Here is a 19,302-nt window from a genome sequence, read left to right as displayed (position 1 = left end):
GGAGGTACTGTTACTCCTATAATTTAGTATAACCTTACTATATTAAATTTTTTTTAATTTATGTATAGATAAAGGTCACAGAAGTAAATTCAGTTTTAAGCAGTAATATATTATAAATTTGCCTCAAACAATATATTAAATATTAAAACTGTGTTAAGCAAAATAGCACTTTCACAATTGCAATTAAACTGTTTATATAGAAAGTTACCACCCCCAGGTGAAAGACAGATATAGCAATACCATGCTGTAAACACTGTTTTGAAAACATACAATGCATTGTTCACATAATTAAATGCCATTATATGAAGAATAAGAATTAAACATTCTTCAAATAAACAGTGAAACAAGCAACAAATATTTACTTAGCATAAAGTTTATTCACGTTTATAAAAAATATCTGTAATAGGAAATCCATTAAAGCCAAAATATAATCAAGCATGTAGGAAAAAATGCATTCAAAAGTGAGTTGCTTTTTCCAGATAAACGAAAATGCTGATAAGTACTGAATTGCCTTAAACTTTTAACTGTTAGGGAAACATTTTTAAACAACAAAAAAATGCTGAAGGAAACACAATACGGAAGGTTAAAGGTATCAATATATGTCATACATGTTCCAAAATGCTACACAGGCAGGATTTACAAAAGAATCTAGTTTTTAAAAAATTACAGAAATTCTAGACATTCTTCTAGTAGTATAAATGCCACATACAATATTTCAAATCAACCAGTAACTAATACAAACATTTCACATTCAGTTAGAATAAAAACAGTACGAATAACATGAAATTAAGCTTTCAAACAGCACTGACAAACTTCTTCTCATTAAAAAATTCACTTGTACGTATAGGAAAAGTACTCATACACATGACTTATCTGAGAAATAGAAAAAAACTGTTAGAATTTTATAGGCAAACAGGAACCCAGATACAGAGAACACTATTGCTCTAGTTTTTAATTGTTCTGAGAATTTTCACTGAACTCTGTGTATTTACTCAGAGGGCATAATGTTAATAGATGCAAAACTCTGACACACAGTTTGTGCTCTTTTTGATTTTTTTCTTCTTAAAAAGAGAATATTCTGTGTAGAATTATCTATCCTATTGAAGGCAGAACCCTATAAATGTGTATTTGTCTTTTTCTAGTCTTATTCTCAGATGATAAAGAATCTGCCTGCAATGTGGAAGACCTGGTTTGATCCCTGGGTTGGGAAGATCCCTTGGAGAAGGAAATGGCAATCCACTCCAGTATTCTTGTTTGGAAAATTCCATGAACAGAGAAGCCTGGCAGGCTACAATCGGGGTCACAAAGAGTTGGACACGACTGTGTGGCTTTCCCTTTTCATACCCATATTACATTCATTTCCTGATTGTAATAGAGGGGAAAACTGTCTAATTAACTATAAAGTTTGTGTCAAGATAGATTTAATGGTTAACACTAATCAGTTACTCAGGGAAGAAGCACAAACAAAAACAAATTAACCAAACCAAAAAACCCACTACCAAAAATACAACAGGAATAGAAAAGGGAGAATGGGACAGAAATACATGTCAATAATTTTATATTAATATTTTCCTTTTAATTATCATTTTTGGTTATGATTCTATCACATTTTCTGTTTTATATTTAAAGTATTATGGATTAGATTCTCAACACTGGATTCTCTACAAACACCAGTTATTTCGTAATCTTGATGAATTCCAGATTTGTTCAGGTTAGAGCAATAGTTTTACAGTAAGTGATGGCATATGACAAATCTCCGCTGCTGCTGGGTGATGGGTTGTCACAGACCCTGAAGCTGGATTTACAGTAAGATTTCTGTGAGTCAATTGGAGTAAACAAGTTCATGGAATACCTTATTTTATTTATTTATTTTTCATGGAATATTTTAGATTGTGATTCAATAAAAGATAAATTGTATCTTATATTTTTATCCATCCTAAGAAAAAAATGTGTGAGAAAACATAGATATGCAATATATACTCTTATATACATTTATGTATAAATGACAAATGTCTATACATTTCTCATACAGACTTAGAATTGTCTATACTTTATAATTGGAGACAGTGTAATTCTATAGGTATAAGATGGGGTTGAGAAAAGTGTGCTTGCTCATTCTAAACCTAGCTCTTACCAACATGTTAGATTTGGGGCAAGTTACCCTTGCATGCCTTAGAGTGACTGCTAAAATGATAGAGCTTGCTTCCAATCTTTTTTTTTTTATGTTTCCTAATTAGCCTCAGAACCAGCATTAGGTACTTGCTTGCTTTATTTATTTATTGGCTGTGTGACACGTGGAATCTTAGTTCCCTGCCCTAGATCACCAGGGAAGTCCTGCCTCTGATCTTTTAAAGAGGATTAAAATAAGGGCAAAGTTATATGAGGAAAAGTGCTTATGTAAAGCCAATATATGACTAATAGTAAAATTTTTATAGGTTATGTAGGTGGCATTAAAAAGACCACTTTTTCTAATTATATCTAAATGCTGCTGCTAAGTCGCTTCAGTCGTGTCCGACTCTGTGCGACCCCATAGACGGCAGCTCACCAGGCTCCGTCATCCCTGGGATTCTCCAGGCAAGAACACTGGAGTGGGTTGCCACTTAGATAACTAATGAGAACACTGTAAGAGAACTCTACTTAAGGTACTATGGTGACCTGAATGGGAAAGAAGTTCAAGAGAGAAGGGATATGTATGTATGTATGTATGTATGTATGTATGTCTGTCTGTATGTATGTATGGCTGATTCATTTTGCTGCACAGCGGAAGCTGAAACAACAATGTAAAGCAACTATACTCCAATAAAAACTAATTTAAAACAAAATGAAATATCAAACAACAAAAAATTTTGCCAGATGATTTCTTTGCAACAAGTAACCAAAGAGACTCTGAAAATATCAAACATAAAGTCTTTAGCAGTCTGTAATGATTAAGATCTTTCTTTCATCTGCATTAAGATCACAGTCTTAAAAGACAGATATACACTCAAACAGTATAATATGATTTATACTTTTTAAACATTTAATTTGGAAGGAACTACAAAATGCATGTGAGTTTTAATCTCATCTCTCTAAAAATTATAAAACAAAATACAATTTTATAAATGGTATTACATAGAAAAAAGCAATGCCTGGCAAAAGCATAAAGAACAGAATTTTCTATTTCTCAGGAGTATGTTATTTTTTGAGTTCCTGCAAAGAGGAAACAAATTCACATACACATACACTTAAATAAATTTGTGCACACACATTCATTCCAGAAGTTTATAGCTTGTACTCTATTATGTTTGTAAGGGGAGATTGGTCACATACAGAATTAGAAGAAGATACAAACTATAGGTCAAAATTATTACCTATGATCTTCTGTATCCAGACATTAAAAGATGCAAGGGATTGCTGGTAACTTTAATCAATATTATTTTGATAGCAGAAAAGTAAGTTACTTCTAGGTTCTCAAACTATTATTTATAAACTTTGAAAAATTTTCCAGATTAATAGTTATGCATAGTCAGATACAGATAACTTAGCAATGAAAATGGGTATGTCTACTCATCGGTAACATGCACAAATTTATCAAGCTCCACTCCTAGATTTGAAGCCTATAATCTACTTCGTGGTATAATAACCCTTGCAAATCCTTTCCATTGCAACCATGTTCTCTCTGAAGAAGTAACTCCCTAGTGTTTATTTTTTAAAGAAAACTATTGACTGCCCCCCCATAATAAAGTATGACTGATAGAACAGTTCATGACTAAAATGTGCAAAATATAGTGAATGCTATGCAATAAAGATAAAAAACTGATTTTATTAAGGTTATGATTTATAACATGATTTATGATATATACATGTCAGATTCTGTGAAGTATTTCCAACCAAAAAGAAATCCTAAAAAAGAGTAGGTCCAATATTATAACTTGGAATAATCTAACAATTAGAAATTCTTTTTCTTTTTTTTTAGTGTTCAGTACAAAAAGTCTATGGGGCTTCCCTGGTGGCTCAGACAGTAAAGAATCTGACTGCAGTGTAGGAGACCCTGGGTCGATCCCTGGATCTGGAAGATCCCCTAGAGAAAGGAATGGTTACCCACTCCAGTATCCTTGCCTGGAGAATTCCATGGACAGAGAAGCCTGGCGGACTACAGTGCATAGGGTCACAAAGAATCGGACATAACTGAGCGACTAACACAACAACAACAACAAATCTACAACCTTTTCTGTACAAAGGATACAGACAGTTCACCAGTTCTAGCTGTGACATCCATAACAGATTCTTTTGAACAGAACAGTGCTCTCTTCTTAACTGCAAGGATACAAAATTCCTTATCCAGCTGATAATGATAAAATTCAGGTTAAAGATGCTGACAGAACTCCCGTGGCAGAGAACACATGCTTATTTCTCCTTTATTCTCTACAGTTTGCCGTAAATGGCTGAATTGACCTGTCTTTTTTGGTTCAGGGAAAAGAACCACTTAAATAATGTGAATGTCCTATATCACCAAGACAATGAGGGCTTAGTGAGATGGGAGTGACATAGACTTTTTAAATACCCTAAAATCATTTGCTGGCCCAGGATAAGGTGGTGGTGGTGAAACACTCTGTTTTCTGGTCAATGCCACTGCCTGTTCATAAGAAGGTAATCCTGTATCTTCCAATGAAGGTGGCGATGGAGACAAGACAGCCTCCTCTGGTCTTCTGAAGATGATGGAAGGAGTATGTCTGCCCCTTCTTACATAGATGTCTGAAGAACTAAATAGAGCATTGAGATTTAGGAAAGGCAATATTTTAGGTTAAGACAGCAATATTAAGAATCCAACTATTTAGATCAAAGCTGAACCTTCTTTATTAATATAACAAGTTTTATTTTACCCATAAACTCTGAATGAGCCTTGGTTTAGTGGGAAGACCAAGAGCTTTGAAGTCAGTCATGGGTATGAAACAGGATCCTATCATTTCATAGCAATGTGACCAAAGGCAAGGTACCCTAACTCAGGTTTCTTCCTCTGTAAAATGGGAATAATAATAGCTACATCAACAGAGATTTTTTTTATGGATTGAGAAAGATTATGTAAAGCATCTAAGCAGAGTCTGGAATACTGTAACAAGGACTCAAAACACATGAATTCTTTTTTTCTCCTATTCCTGAATTAAAATTTTCTCAAGTATAGTGTTAAACCAAATCTAGGCTTTGTTGAAAGGCGCTACAACTCAAAGCTAAAGAAATTGATGCCACAGAGGTAATAACAACAGTGGATGCCCATCTCTCTCCTCTGTTACCCCAGCAGCCTGCTGCCTGGTCCATCCCTCCTCAGCAGGACTTCCATCCCATCATTCTTCTCCACAAAAGTCTAACTTGAAGTCTACTTTCTACTGAATCAACTTCCAACTCCTGTGCCTACTTTTCAAGGCCTCCCTTCATCTAGCCTTGCTTTATTTTATAGCTCTCTGCCCTTGCCAAGGTAGTGTCTTTACTCCCCACTGATCTCCATGGATGCAAGCCTAAAAATTAGAAAAAAAAATTTTTTTTAATTAAAAAAAAATGGCTTAGTTCAAGTTCCACCATTTTTCACAAAATTTTGTCACCTACACCAGCCAATGAAAACTGAAATGCAATACTGGTCTGGTGTTCCAAAACTACATTTCCCCTTCTCACTTGTAAATTACAAATTATAATTTAAACATAAGAAATTGATCCACTTAGACTGTGAAGTTGGCTGTCTATGAAGCATGTATGCAGAAATTAACCTCCTATAGTATGGTTAATAAGATAATTAAAATATATAGATGATCCTGAACCTATAGTCAATATTTATAATAGTATTCTTCCTAATAAGAGAGTTTAGCAGACCCAAAATACTGTACACCTTTGCAAACTAAATTAATATCAACTTGACTCTTAGAATACCTTTTCTGTTGGAAGTTATAATGAGATCTGAAATTGAAAGGAAAGAGAGAGGAAAATAGCAGAGAGAGAAGAAGAGAAAAAGGTCTATGTAAATCGAGGAATTGGATAATCTGCTCTTCAATAGTTGAGAGGTGCCTGAGAGCCTCAGAAGTTTACTTACAGGGCTCAATATAATTCCTCCTCTGTGGGAAATCTGGAATGTATGCATGGTAGGCTTGTCACTTGCCACATTCATTAGCTTGTGATGAAAAGTACTACTTGCTTGCTTATAGGAAACAGGAGAGACAGATGTTTTACTTGAACAAAGAAATTTTTCCATGTTGACCTTCAAAATCTGTTACAGGAACAGTATAATGATACTAAAATCATTAAGTGTTTTCACAGTGATTTCTTACATACAACCTTACATGACTGAAATCAGAAAGTACACACCAAGAACATCTCAGATAAGCTGACAACATTATATTATGCCTATTTTCCTCCATAAAATATAGGGACTAAGAAATGAAAAGATCTTGTTTCCCATTTCTTGGCATGTTTTTACAAAAGAATGAGACAAACTATTCTAACAATGATCTCATTTTTTACTCCTTTCTTTTTCAAAATATCCCTCACCCTTCCCCCACTTTCAGACTTGCAAAATGTAGAAAGAGAACATGTAACTCTGTTGGAAGAATTTCTTGGGACAATTGATAAAAAGTACTTTAGTCAGTAAGTATTTAAAAGTTAATCTTAACACAAAGGAATGTCTGGTTAACCTAGTTTGAAATGTGCCCTATACAGGGTTGCTCTGAGAATCAAAGTGAGACAGTAGATGTAAAAATGACCTGTAAATGGGACAGCATTCTACTGTACTAAGGATAACTAATCTTACTTTTAAAATAGATATCTGGGTTTTCAAAATTTAATAATAACATACACAGAAAACATGTATAATAATGGCACCTCTTTACTCCTTGTGTCTTTGAATTCTGCTTCTGAACTCATGCAGGAAGGAAGCTAGAAGGCTTCAGAGAAAAAAAAGGCATAAGGTAAGAAGGTGTAGTAGTGTAGAAAAGCAGAAAAATGGAAAAAAACAGGAAAGAGAAGAGAACGATGTTGAGCATGACACTGAATAATGACTGTCTTCACAGATCTTCAGGGAAATTATTAAATACTGAGAGCATACACATGGACTTTAGGGGAAAATATTGTAAATGGGATAGAAAAGAAGGAAAGATAAAAGACAAGGAGAGTCTTTAAAGATAAATATTCCAATTTCTTCATTAACCCATGAATTTCCAGGTATCCTGCAGCTTGTGGAGAAAGCCATATTAAATAAGATCTTAGTAAGCCCTTGAAAATGGGGAGAACTTGCTGATTCTCTGTCTGTTAAGTAGGTGAAATTAATAGAAACCTCACATTAAAGATAGTGGTTTAAGAACAATTACACAAAAATTTCCTTACTTTCTTTCACTTTTCAAACTTTTAGAGGATTTATAGAACTCTCAGACAATCTCCTTAGTTCCTGCCCGTGATCACATAATGCCTCAGGGGACTGTTTAGGAATTCCAGCTGGCGGATAGAATTACACTTTACTTTGCCCCTGTCCTCTGCCCCCTTTGCTGGCATGTCCTCCTCTGCAGGGGCTTCCCAGGAAGCAGTGGTGAACAATTTGCCTGCAATGCAGAGGACACAAGTTCAATCCCTGGGTTGGAAGGATTCCCTGGAGAAGGAAATGGCAACTCACTCCACTATGCCTGCTAGAGAAATTCCATGGACAGCGGAGCCTGGTGGGCTATAGTCCATGGGATCACAAAAGAGCTGGATACAACTAAGAGACTAAAACAACAGCAACAACCAACTTCCTCTGCACTCTTACTACGGGCATCCTTTCAGACTTGCCTCTGCCCTTGCCTCTGTCCTTTCATCACACTCAGAAAACTTGGCTTCAGCTTTTATCTTCCAATGGATTCATCCTAATTCCACCTCTATTGCCCTAAACTCTTACCTTAACAATAAAGAAAAAATTTTTATTATGGTAAAATATGCATAACGTAAAATTTGTCATTATAACCATTTTTAGGTGTACAATTAATAGTATTAATTATATTCACAATGTTGTACAGCCATCACCACTATCTATTTCCATAATCGTTTTATCACCTGGTCAATAATGAGCATCTTTATAGAATTTGGAACCGTAAATAGGGTAAATAAGGATATACAAGAAATAATTCTGATTGCCTGTTTTGCATGTGTTGCTTTTTTTTAAAATAAGGTAGTTCTACACTTTTATCTATACTTACAGATAAGATGGCACCCCACTCCAGTCCTCTTGCCTGGAAAATCCCATGGATGGAGGAGCCTGGTGGGCTGCAGTCCATGGGGTCGCTAAGAGTCGGACACGACTGAGCGACTTCACTTTCACTTTTCACTTTCATGCATTGGAGAAGGAAATGGCAAACCCACTCCAGTGTTCTTGCCTGGAGAATCCCAGGGACAGGGGAGCCTGGTGGGCTGCCGTCTATGGGGTCGCACAGAGTTGGACACGACTGAAATGACTTAGCAGCAGTAGCAGTAGCACAGATAAGAGAGGGATGGTATGGGGAGGGAGGAGGGAGGAGGGTTCAGGATGGGGAACACATGTATAATAATTTTTTTAAAATTAAAATTGAATAAAAAAAAAGAATATGAATGATAATAACTCTTTATTCTAACGATGTTGAGATTTATTACGCAAACAATTATGGCCTTTAGGAAGCTTTACTAATATGCTGGAATTCAGTTAATAGCAATGTATTAACATTGGCTTGTGTTAGTCGCTCAGTCATGTCCGACTCTTTGTGACCCCATGGATGGGAGCCCACCAGTCTTTTCTGAACATTGAATCCTCCAGGCAAGAATACTGAAGTGGCTACCCATTCCCTTCTCCAGGGGAATCTTCCTAAACTAGGGATTGAACCCAGGTTTCCTGCGTTGCTGACATTCTTTACCATATGAGCCACCAGGGAAGCCCAAAGTTGGCTTGTTAGTTTTACAAATGTAATATGGTAATATAAGAGGTTAACAATGAGGGAACTGGCGAAGGACATATAGGAACTCTCTGTGCTATCTTTGTAACTTTCCTGTATATCTGAAATTATTCCAAAATAAAAAATGTACTTCAAAATATAGGCAGTCATTTTTTTAGCCATTTAAAAATAATAGTATAGAAAGTATAATCGTGAATTAAATATTTTCACGTGATACTTACCCTGGATATTGTTGCCTGTGACACTTGGTGATACAAAGATAGTAACCAACTAATCCCAAAATAACCAAAAATACTCCAGCAGCAATTAATCCAGTCAGAAGGCCCATAACGTCGATTTTCTCTCTGTTAGCATCTTAAGAGAAATCATTAAACTAACATAAATATAACAACTGAAAAGCATCACCTATGATTTCAATAAATTTAAGATTGAGTGTAAGCACATTATTAAGCATCTAATAATTAATATTGGTTATTTTTAAAAGTCTGTGCCAGAGACATGACCAAAAAAAAGATATACTTCTAAAAGCCCTAGGTATGGCTTCATTTATTTTTATTATTTTAATTAAAATTATTTATTCATTTTGGCTGTGCTGGGTCTTAGTCGTGGCATGTGGGTTCTAGATCCCTGGCCAGGGGTGGAACCCAGGTTCCCTGCACTGGGAGTTCAGAGACTTAGCCACTGGGCCACCAGGGCAAGTCCCTGATTTATTTTAAATGTCTTCTTAAATGAATAAAAGTCAAGACTAAGCAGGATAAACATATTCTTTGTTCAACTATACACATTTTGATACTAGCTACTGAGAGAAATTTACTAAGCAACTCCAGAGTGCTATGTAATACAGTCTCCTTACAGCTGGAGCCCTGCCTAGGAGGAATAAAAAAATCACTGGCAAAAACAAAACAAAGCTGACTAAAGAGCAGCTAGAGATGATCAATGCAGATAAGACGAAGGATCTCCCCTCTCTAGAAGTTACTTAATTCTAACAATCTTAATTTACTTAGTAGCACAAGTATTCCATTCACTTGTAATGGTAAAAAAGAAAAAAAATTAAAATAGCTTACTGCTTGAAAGTAACAGTCTTACTTTTATTCTGTGCAAGTCCTGACTTAGCTGAGCTGTTTAAAAGAGCGAATTAAGCCTATTATCTCATTTCGCTAGTATCTCACCAAACTTGATTTTCAGTGTGTAAATAGATGAACACGGCCTTCTCTGTCTTAGATAGCCCTGTGTATAATTGAGAAATCTTTCCCAGATTTACAAGATATGTATGTTGTGCAACAACCAAACTCAAACAATGAAATTAAAATTTACTATGATAGAGGTTGGGAAAAAAAACATTAAAATTGATCGCCTTACCTGATTTTGTGGTTGGTCCTCTAACTGAATATTCTTGCCAAAATTTCATCTAAGAGAAAGGTAAAAATGTCCAAGTTTATTTAATTTCTTTAACATCATTTCATTTGGTCTCAAGGACTTAGACTAGGGGTGATAAATGCTTGGCATGGGCCACAGATAGGACAACCAGTTCATTCATGCTGAAGCAAGTGACTCACTCTATTAAATAATTAAAGTATTGCCACCCACCACCGTTTCTTCCAACTCTGAAATTGGCCAGGGATTTATGCTAGTGCCAGCTCTTCACCACTGGACCCTGATATTCTTCCTTCATTGGCCCAGGGCCCTCACTCAGGTATCCAGGGACACTATCGAATTAGAGAGTTGATGAAAACAGCAGAGGTGGAAGTTGAAGCAGAGGACTCATGACGGGAGTCTGACTTTTTTCTACACTAGGTGAGCCTTCAGTTTGCTAGGACATTTTTATAGGTTTTTAAAAAAATTAATTTATTTTTGGTTGTGCTGGGTCTTTGTTTGCAGGTAGGTTTTCTCTAGGTGTGGCAATCGGCAGCTGCTCTCTAGTTGCAGTGCAAGGGCTTTCCATTGTGGAGTCTTTTCTTGCTGTGGAGCGTGGACTCAGAAGTTGTGGCCTCCGTGCACTTGCCCCGAGGCACATGGGATCTTCCGGGGCCAGGGATCTAACCCGTGTCCTCTGCATTGGAGGCAGGCTTTCAACCACTGGACCACCAAGGAAGCCCTTGCTCAGAGATTTTATTAAAAGGTATTTATTGATTTGGAAAGACATCCCTGAGAAGTAAGTTCAGTGTTACTTGAGATAGTGGAAGCTGTTTTTAAGGAACCGTGATAAAAGTAGAAAATGGATTTGTGAGAAACAGAATAGAACTTCAACAGACACAACTCCAAGGCGGAGCAGTCTTTGCTTCCTTTCTCTAATTGATGCACCAGATAATAGCAGGCAATGGGAGGCCGGGGAGAATTTGGGAAGAAAAAGAGCTGAGTTTCAGTAACGCCTTCATTTGAAGAACATCTAGAGAGGTTCTTATTGACTAAAGAGTAAAATAGGATTCTTGAGGAAGGGGAAAAAGAGCTGGGGTTATTTAACCTTGGGGTTATTTACAAAAGTAAAGAATCTGGGTCACTTGATATTCTTAAAGAATATGCCAGATTATTACAGGGACAGTGCTGGCTCTTTGTTTTGTATTTTTCAGGATTAACAGACAGAAGTTAATTATATTTTAAGGGAGAAATTCTAAAAGTTTATTGCCAAGCAATAAACTCCTGAATGCAGGGAATATATATTTTATCCTCAGTTTCTAGGGGAGCATATGACACATAGTAGATTATCAATAAGTACTTGAAATATAAATATAGTCATCAAAAAGCTAAGTCTTGATAGGAAAAATTTCTCTGAGTTTTGACTGATTGAAGCCTGAGTCAGAGAACTAACTCAATATCCTGAAGTTTAATTCAATGTGCTTTAAGACTGTCTTTGAATATCATAAATGTTAAACACAAAATTATAACATAATTGATAATTTTCTAATTACTGTAAACCCAGGAAAGTATAAAGTAAAATCTAAATGGGTTAATTAGCATTTTAAGAAAGTAGAAAGAGATAACAGGTATACAATCCTAAATTTATTTAAGGCATATAATTTCTAATGCCTGAAAAGTATCACTTTTTAAAGTACAATTTAATAAATGTCTAGCCAATTAACATCATCAACAAAATTACCGTTTTATCTTCATCCACAAAAATCTCTCTGGCTTCCTCATAATTACAAAGTTCTTCTATGCATTCTCTTTCTAGGTCACCGGGAGTGAAGAGCTCCAAATCAAATCTATTATATAGGAGGTGTCTATGTATGAACAGGTTTGCTTCTTCTTTTGATGTAAAAACTAACAAAGAAACAGAAAGATTTCAAACATTGATAAAAACAAGGCAGAAAATTCCTGTTTTAATTATGAGAAGAGCACATAGTTCCTTTGATGTGGTTAAATTATGCCCAACTTTCTTCTGTGGTTTTAAAATCTGACAAAAAGAAATATCATCAGTAAAAATAATTCCTGCCAAAGATGAAATACAGATATTAATCAATTCCAGGACATACTTGAGTAGATTATGTCCAAAGTTCTCAGCATAAGTGAAAAAAAATTGAGTTTCATTTTTTTCCTCTAGACAGTTATTTTTCCAATAAACGACAGGCCAGACTACGCTATTTCTAAAGCACTGGTTTCCTATTATTTTGACTGAGAAAAATTAGTCTGGTGTAGTGGCAGAGTGTTAGACACAGAAGACACAGATTTTTCTTTACTGATTTGGCTTAGCTATCAGCTGTATATCCCGGGATAAGTCATTTACATCTCTGGGTTGCCATTTCCTAAATCACTTTTTTTTTTTGGCAGCGCTGTGTGGCATGCAGGATCTTAGTTCCCAACCAGGACCAAACCCATGCCCCCTGCATTAGTAGCAGAGTCCTGACCAAGGCTGCCGGACCACCAAGGAAGTCCCAGGTGTGAGTCTTCACACAGCTGTTTTGTCCAATATAGCAGCCACTAGTCACATGTGGCCCAGAGAACCTGAAATGTGGCTAGTGTGAATTGAATGTGCTGTAAGTGTAGAATTCAGACTTAAATTGAAGACAGTGGGGAAAACCACTAGACTATGACCTAAATCAAATCCCTTATGATTATACAGTGGAAGTGAGAAATAGATTTAAGGGACTAGATCTGATAGACAGAGTGCCCGATGAACAATGGACAGAGGTTCATTAACATCGTATTGGAGACAGGGATCAAGACCATCCCCAAGAAAAAGAAATGCAAAAAAGCAAAATGGCTGTCTGAGGAGGCCTTACAAATAGCTGTGAAAAGAAGAGAAGTGAAAAGCAAAGGAGAAAAGGAAAGATATGCCCATCTGAATGCAGAGTTCCAAAGAATAGCAAGGAGAGATAAGAAAGCCTTCCTCAGTGATCAGTGCAAAGAAATAGAGGAAAACAACAGAATGGGAAAGACTAGAGATCCCTTCAAGAAAATTAGAGATACCAAGGGAACATTTCATGCAAAGATGGGCTCGATAAAGGACAGAAATGGTATGGACCTAACAGAAGCAGAAGATATTAAGAAGAGGTGGCAAGAATGCACAGAAGAACTGTACAAAAAAGATCTTCACAACCCAGATAATCACGATGGTGTGATCACTCACCTAGAGCCAGACATCCTGGAATGTGAAGTCAAATGGGCCTTTAGGAAGCATCACTATGATCAAAATTAGTGGAGTTGATGGAATTCCAGTTGAGCTATTTCAAATCCTGAAAGATGATGCTGTGAAAGGGCTGCACTCAATATGCCAGCAAATTTGGAAAACTCAGCAGTGGCCACAGGACTGGAAAAGGTCAGTTTTCATTCCAATCCCAAAGAAAGGCAATGCCAAAGAATGCTCAAACTACCGCACAATTGCACTCATCTCACACGCTAGTAAAGTAATGCTTAAAATTCTCCAAGCCAGTCTTCAGCAGTACATGAACCGTGAACTTCCAGAGGTTCAAGCTGGTTTTAGAAAAGGCAGAGGAACCAGAGATCAAATTGCCAACATCCGCTGGATCATCAAAAAAGCAAGAGAGTTCCAGAAAAACATCTATTTCTGATTAATTGACTATGCCAAAGCCTTTGACTGTGTGGATCACAATAAACTGTGGAAAATTCTGAAAGAGATGGGAATACCAGACCACCTGACCTGCCTCTTGAGAGACCTATATGCAAGTCAGGAAGCAAGTTAGAACTGGACATGGAACAACAGACTGGTTCCAAATAGGAAAAGGAGTACATCAAGGCTGTATATTGTCGCCCTGCTTATTTAACTTATATGCAGAGTACATCATGAGAAACGCTGGGCTGGATGAAGCACAAGCTGGAATCAAGATTGCCAGGAGAAATATCAATAACCTCAGATAAGCAGATGACACCACTTTTATGGAAGGAAGTGAAGAACTAAAGAGCCTCTTGATGAAAGTGAAAGAGGAGAGTGAAAAAGTTGGCTTAAAGCTCTACATTCAGAAAATGAAGATAATGGCATCTGGTCCCATCACTTCATGGCAAATAGATGGGGAAACAGTGGCTGACTTTATTTTTGGGGGCTCCATAATCACTCCAGATGGTGATCGCAGCCATGAAATTAAAAGACGCTTGCTCCCTGGAAGGAAAGTTATGACCAACCTAAATAGGATATTAGAAAGCAGAGACATTACTTTGCCAACAAAGGTCCATCTAGTCAAGGCTATGGTTTTTCCAGTGGTCACGTATGGATGTGAGAATTGGACTATAAAGAAAGCTGAGTGCTGAAGAATTGATGCTTTTGAACTGTGGTGTTGGAGAAGACTCTTGAGAGTCCCTTGGACTGCAAAGAGATCCAACCAGTCCATCCTAAAGGAGATCAGTCCTGAGTGTTCATTGGAAGGACTGATGTTGAAGCTCAAACTCCAATACTTTTAGGCCACCTGATGTGAAGAGCTGACTCACTTGAAAAGACCCTGATGCTGGGAAAGACTGAAGGCAGGAGGAAAAGGGGACGACAGAGGATGAGATGGTTGGTTGGCATCTCAGACTCAATGGAGATGAGTTTGAGTAGACTCTGGGAGTTGGTGATCGACAGGGAGGCGTGCTGTGGTCCACAGGATCACAAAGACTCAGATACGACTGAGCAATTGAACTGAACTGCACACTAAGTGTAGAAAGGGACTTCAAAGACATGGTTAAGAAAAATGTAAAGTATCTCAATGTTTTATATTGCTTATATTTATAATGTTAGGTTAAATATTTGGAATATATTGGGTTAAATTACTTTATCAAAATTAGTTGCACCTATTTCTTTTTACTTTTTAAAATGTGGCTGCTAGAAAATTTTAAATTATTTATGTGGTGCATATTCTATTTCTACTGGCCAGTACTATTCTAGCATCTTCATTTCTAAGTTATAAATAAGATTTATGAGCTATTTAAACCAAGGAGGGGAGCCAGAATGGGTTCATTAGTGCTAGTTGTTTTGAGAAATATTCTAAAAAGGTAGACCATTCTGTCCTGTGACAAAATGTTTGTTCTTTCCTCTTCTTTGTTCTTGTGGATTTTACACAACCATGAAACAGAATGAAAAATTTTCCAAGTCGCCATCATTTCTCATTGGGATTCTTATAATGGCCCTCGAAGTCATCTCCCTGTCCATGACAGTGACAGCACATTGCCAATGTGCCTGGATCTCTCCTGCCTTTGAACTTGCTTTCCACTGAATAGAACTCTCCTCTTTCAGTCTGCATTCTCACTTGCTTCCACATTTTGTTCAGTGTTACCTTGAACCCCATCCCTACTCACCTCTGGCAATCCCCATCCCACACTGTGTTTTTTCATGGCACTTTCCATCTAGTGTTCTATATGCTTTATTTACTTATCTGTTACCACTCTGTTCCCCCAGCTAGAAGGAAAATTCCATTAAAGCAGGGATGTTGACACATAGAGGTGCCCCCCAAATTACTTACAATAATAAATGAATGAACTTGACTTTCCTCTTGGACCTGAATTCTCAGAGTTGAGGCAATTCAGAGGTATGGTCTGTTATTCATCTTGGCACAGGTTTATAATACTAAACCAGTGATGAAGTAACTTTGAGTCTGCTTAACTTAGCTGTACTGTACTTACTTACAATATGTAAAATCTGATTTCAGAGCAGAGATTTAGAAATCTGCCTTTGTATTGCTACTTCTCAGATATGCCCAGATCTTTACATTTTACTGGCTAGAAAAGCAGTGCCAAATTTTGTCATTGTCAGCCTCCTTTGTAATCTGAGTTACAAAACACCCCTAACCTCCAAATGGGACCTTCAACTTAAAAGGAAAATAAAAAAGTGAGTCACAAACACTTTTATTGTTCCTGAAATGATATTTATGCCAATGAAAGTCTTGACTGCTGTATAAAACATGCCTTCTGGGTGGGACTGGTGTCCACCACTTCCCTGAGGTTGAAAGTTCTAATTCAGTCCATGGTTCATCTTAGACTTTCAATGCCTTATCAAACTTCTTCTTGCCTCCCTTATGATCTCAGGAGAAATACTGTCCTTTGTTATTTGGGTTCTAAGTAGCCTGGACTTGCTTTTAATCAAAAGAGGCAAACTTCCATGCCCTGGAGCATCCTGAACTTGCAGCAATGGTTCCTGTTTCCCCTCTGACCATTGCCAGAGGATACACTGGCCTTTGCACTTTTGTATCTGCTGCCTCAGATTATCTTCTCATCTTTATTTCTCCAGACTTAGACCACCGACACTACTGAGCGACTGAACTGAACTGAACTGACTGAGACCATCCTAAGAGGCTGTCTATTTCCCTGTTTTAAACCTACCAACTGAGATATCCTATTCTTCTCCTCTCTCCTGTCTCTCCATGCTTTCTAAATAAGTTTCCCTTGAGTCATTTAAATCCCACCTCTTGGCTTTATCAGAACACAACTGAAGGTCCTTTATTTTCCTAGTTACTTTTCGTATCTCCATTTGTTATCTCATTTGCAGAGAGCACTGGCTTCTGTACTCTCCAGAGACATAGCTACTATGCTAACTAATACCTAACTAATGCTAACTAATACTGCTAACCAATACCTCTGCTCTTGAACTCTCTGTTTCTACTTCTGTCATAGAGTTTACAGAGAGTATCAGTTTACACCCTGCCTCGCCCACTAGATGAAGCAGTCTATGCAGATTTCCAGGCAAGAATACTGGAGTAGGTTGCCATTTCCTTCCCCAGATCTTCCTGACCTGGAGATTAAACCCAGGTCTCCTGAACTGCAGGCAGACTCTTTTTTTTTTTTCATTAAAAAAAAAATTATTTATTTTTTAATTGAAGGATAATTGCTTTACAGAATTTTGTTTTTGTCAAACGTCAACATGAATCAGCCATAGCTATACATATGCCCCCTCCATCTTGAACTTCCCTCCCAGCTTCCTTCCCAATCCCACCCTTCTAGGTTGATACAGAGCCCCTGTTTGAGTTCCTGCAGGCAGATTCTTTATCAATCGAACCACCAGAGAAGCCTTTTAAATACACACTCTTCCTCATTTACATTTCCCACAGATATCTCCAGCCTTCTGCACTCAAATGTGATCTCTAAATTCCTTCCACAGTTTATGATGTCCTGGAGAGTGTCTTTTATGCCTATATCTTGTGAATGAACGAATGTACTCATAAACATTCTGGACCCAGCATCTGGTCCCGCTGAGTATGGATCATCAACCTTATATATGAATGGACTTACATATATGGTGCAACGTGGAAGGCACCAGGAAGGATCTCCTTGCAAATCTCTGTTCCACTAACTACTTTATCCAGTTGCTTAGGATTCTGTGGTCAGTGTTTGATTCCTTAAGGTTAAGATATTGCCCTATTTTAACAAACACACAGTCTCCCAGAAGGCTTGAGACACTAAACTGTATTAACTATTATTAGCGTAAAGATTAGGAGTTTTAGTGTAACAGATCCTTCTCAAAAGAGAATGAGAGTAGGACCTGATGAGAATGAATGTGGGACAGATATGTGAGGGGAGGTGGATCCAAAGCATTGGCACCAGGTAGGGAAGTCCATGGAGAAGGCAATGGCAACCCACTCCAGTACTCTCGCCTGGAAAATCCCATGGACAGAGGAGCCTCGTAGGCTGCAGTCCATGGGGTCCCTAAGAGTCAGACATGACTGAGCGACTTCACTTTCACTTTTCCTTTCATGCACTGGAGAAGGCAATGGCAACCCACTCCAGTGTTCTTGCCTGGAGAATCCCAGGGACGGCGGGAGCCTGGTGGGGTCGCATAGAGTCGGACACGACTGAAGCGACTTAGCAGCAGTAGCAGTAGCAGGGAAGCACAGTGACTTGGCAGGGAGAAAGCCAAGTTTTTTTTCTTTCCTGTGTTTTCTAGGTTAGGCTTTCAGAATGTGGGCAGGAATCTGTTTATGACCTGGAGACCACAAGGTGTGCCATTCTAGGTTAGCAAGCCCCAAACCTAATCTTCTCACACCATCTAACTTTACCCACATAACCAGACATTTAAAAGTAAAAAAGGACCTCAGAGATCACTCCACTCCTCATTCCCTCATCATTTTAAAAGCTGAAAGGGGGTTAAGTAACTTGCCAGATTTGTCTGCTAACAAATCCAGACTAGGTCCATCTTTCCAGGAAGAATAATTAATTATGCTCATCAGAATTACCACACAGCCTCATCTAGAAAAACGGCACTCACTGCTTTTCAGAAGTTGAAACAGGTTTTCCATTCAGTTAACTACCCGCCTGGTCTTAAATACATATTTACAAAAGTAACTCTCAGAATTAAAAATTGCAGTTAACATAGCAAACCACAACATTACCAAATAAACCACAAATTAAAGCGCATTTTAGCGCTTCTAGGATTGATGAGGGCATTTAACCTCAAAGACTACACTTTCTCGTTTGAGCCCTGGAATACAGGCTCGAGTTATCAGCACGGGTTTCTTGGGATCTGCAGCCAGGCTCACCTTCTTCTCTCGCATGCCTAGACTCCTCCGAGGGACTTCTTGTGCAATGAGGAAACGCGAAGGTAACTACGGGCAGTTGGCTGAGTAGCACCAGGAGTGGAAACATAGTCCGGCAACTGTCAAACAAACTGAAACAAACAAAATAACCAACCAACCAAAAACACAGGTCAAAAGTGCCCCCAGCTCAGCAGTTTAAATTCCTATGGGAACGAGTCACCGACCTGTTGTGTTCAAAGTCATCGCGTGACTGCACCCCGCGCGCGGTTTCGGTCGCCAGGGTCCGACCCGCGCCCGGAAAGCGGCCCGGAGAGCTCCGGGGGACAAATGCCGCCTCCCCTCCATCCACCCGCCCACCATCCCTGTCCCCACCTCCCTAGCCCCCACCCTCTGGACTCTGCGGCCGGCTGAGCGGGCGCCTTTCGACCCTCTGCGTTGCAATCGGACCCGGTCCGCCGAGAAGGGCCCCTCCCAGCCACCCATTCCCGGCCGGGGCCGAG

The 19,302-nt window shown here is 38.2% G+C and overlaps 1 protein-coding gene across 2 annotated transcripts in view; it reads right to left on the bottom strand.

The window, feature by feature from the left end:
- Window positions 1-357: 357 nt before the first annotated feature.
- The window catches only part of PRRG4 (proline rich and Gla domain 4), a 19,484-nt gene continuing 539 nt past the window's right edge, over window positions 358-19,302 (bottom strand). Inside the window, exons 2-6 of one of the 2 annotated variants that reach the window (XM_086341043.1) lie at window positions 18,806-18,933; window positions 12,007-12,170; window positions 10,272-10,320; window positions 9,134-9,266; window positions 358-4,742 (exon numbers count right to left, since the gene is read on the bottom strand). In XM_086341043.1, the coding sequence (XP_086197169.1) occupies window positions 4,508-4,742; window positions 9,134-9,266; window positions 10,272-10,320; window positions 12,007-12,170; window positions 18,806-18,911 (687 nt within the window). In that variant the 5' untranslated portion in view covers window positions 18,912-18,933 and the 3' untranslated portion in view covers window positions 358-4,507. Of the gene's footprint in view, window positions 4,743-7,362; window positions 7,557-9,133; window positions 9,267-10,271; window positions 10,321-12,006; window positions 12,171-18,805; window positions 18,934-19,302 lie in introns of those variants that run through there. The other variant, XM_086341044.1, reaches the window with a different exon arrangement.

The sequence above is a fragment of the Bos grunniens genome, chromosome 15 (assembly GCF_055505025.1).
Source record: "Bos grunniens cultivar Pamir isolate PY7600 chromosome 15, Bosgru_T2T1.0, whole genome shotgun sequence".
In the NCBI taxonomy this organism is placed as follows: Eukaryota; Metazoa; Chordata; class Mammalia; order Artiodactyla; family Bovidae; genus Bos; species Bos grunniens.
This window is presented reverse-complemented; position numbering and strand designations above follow the sequence as displayed.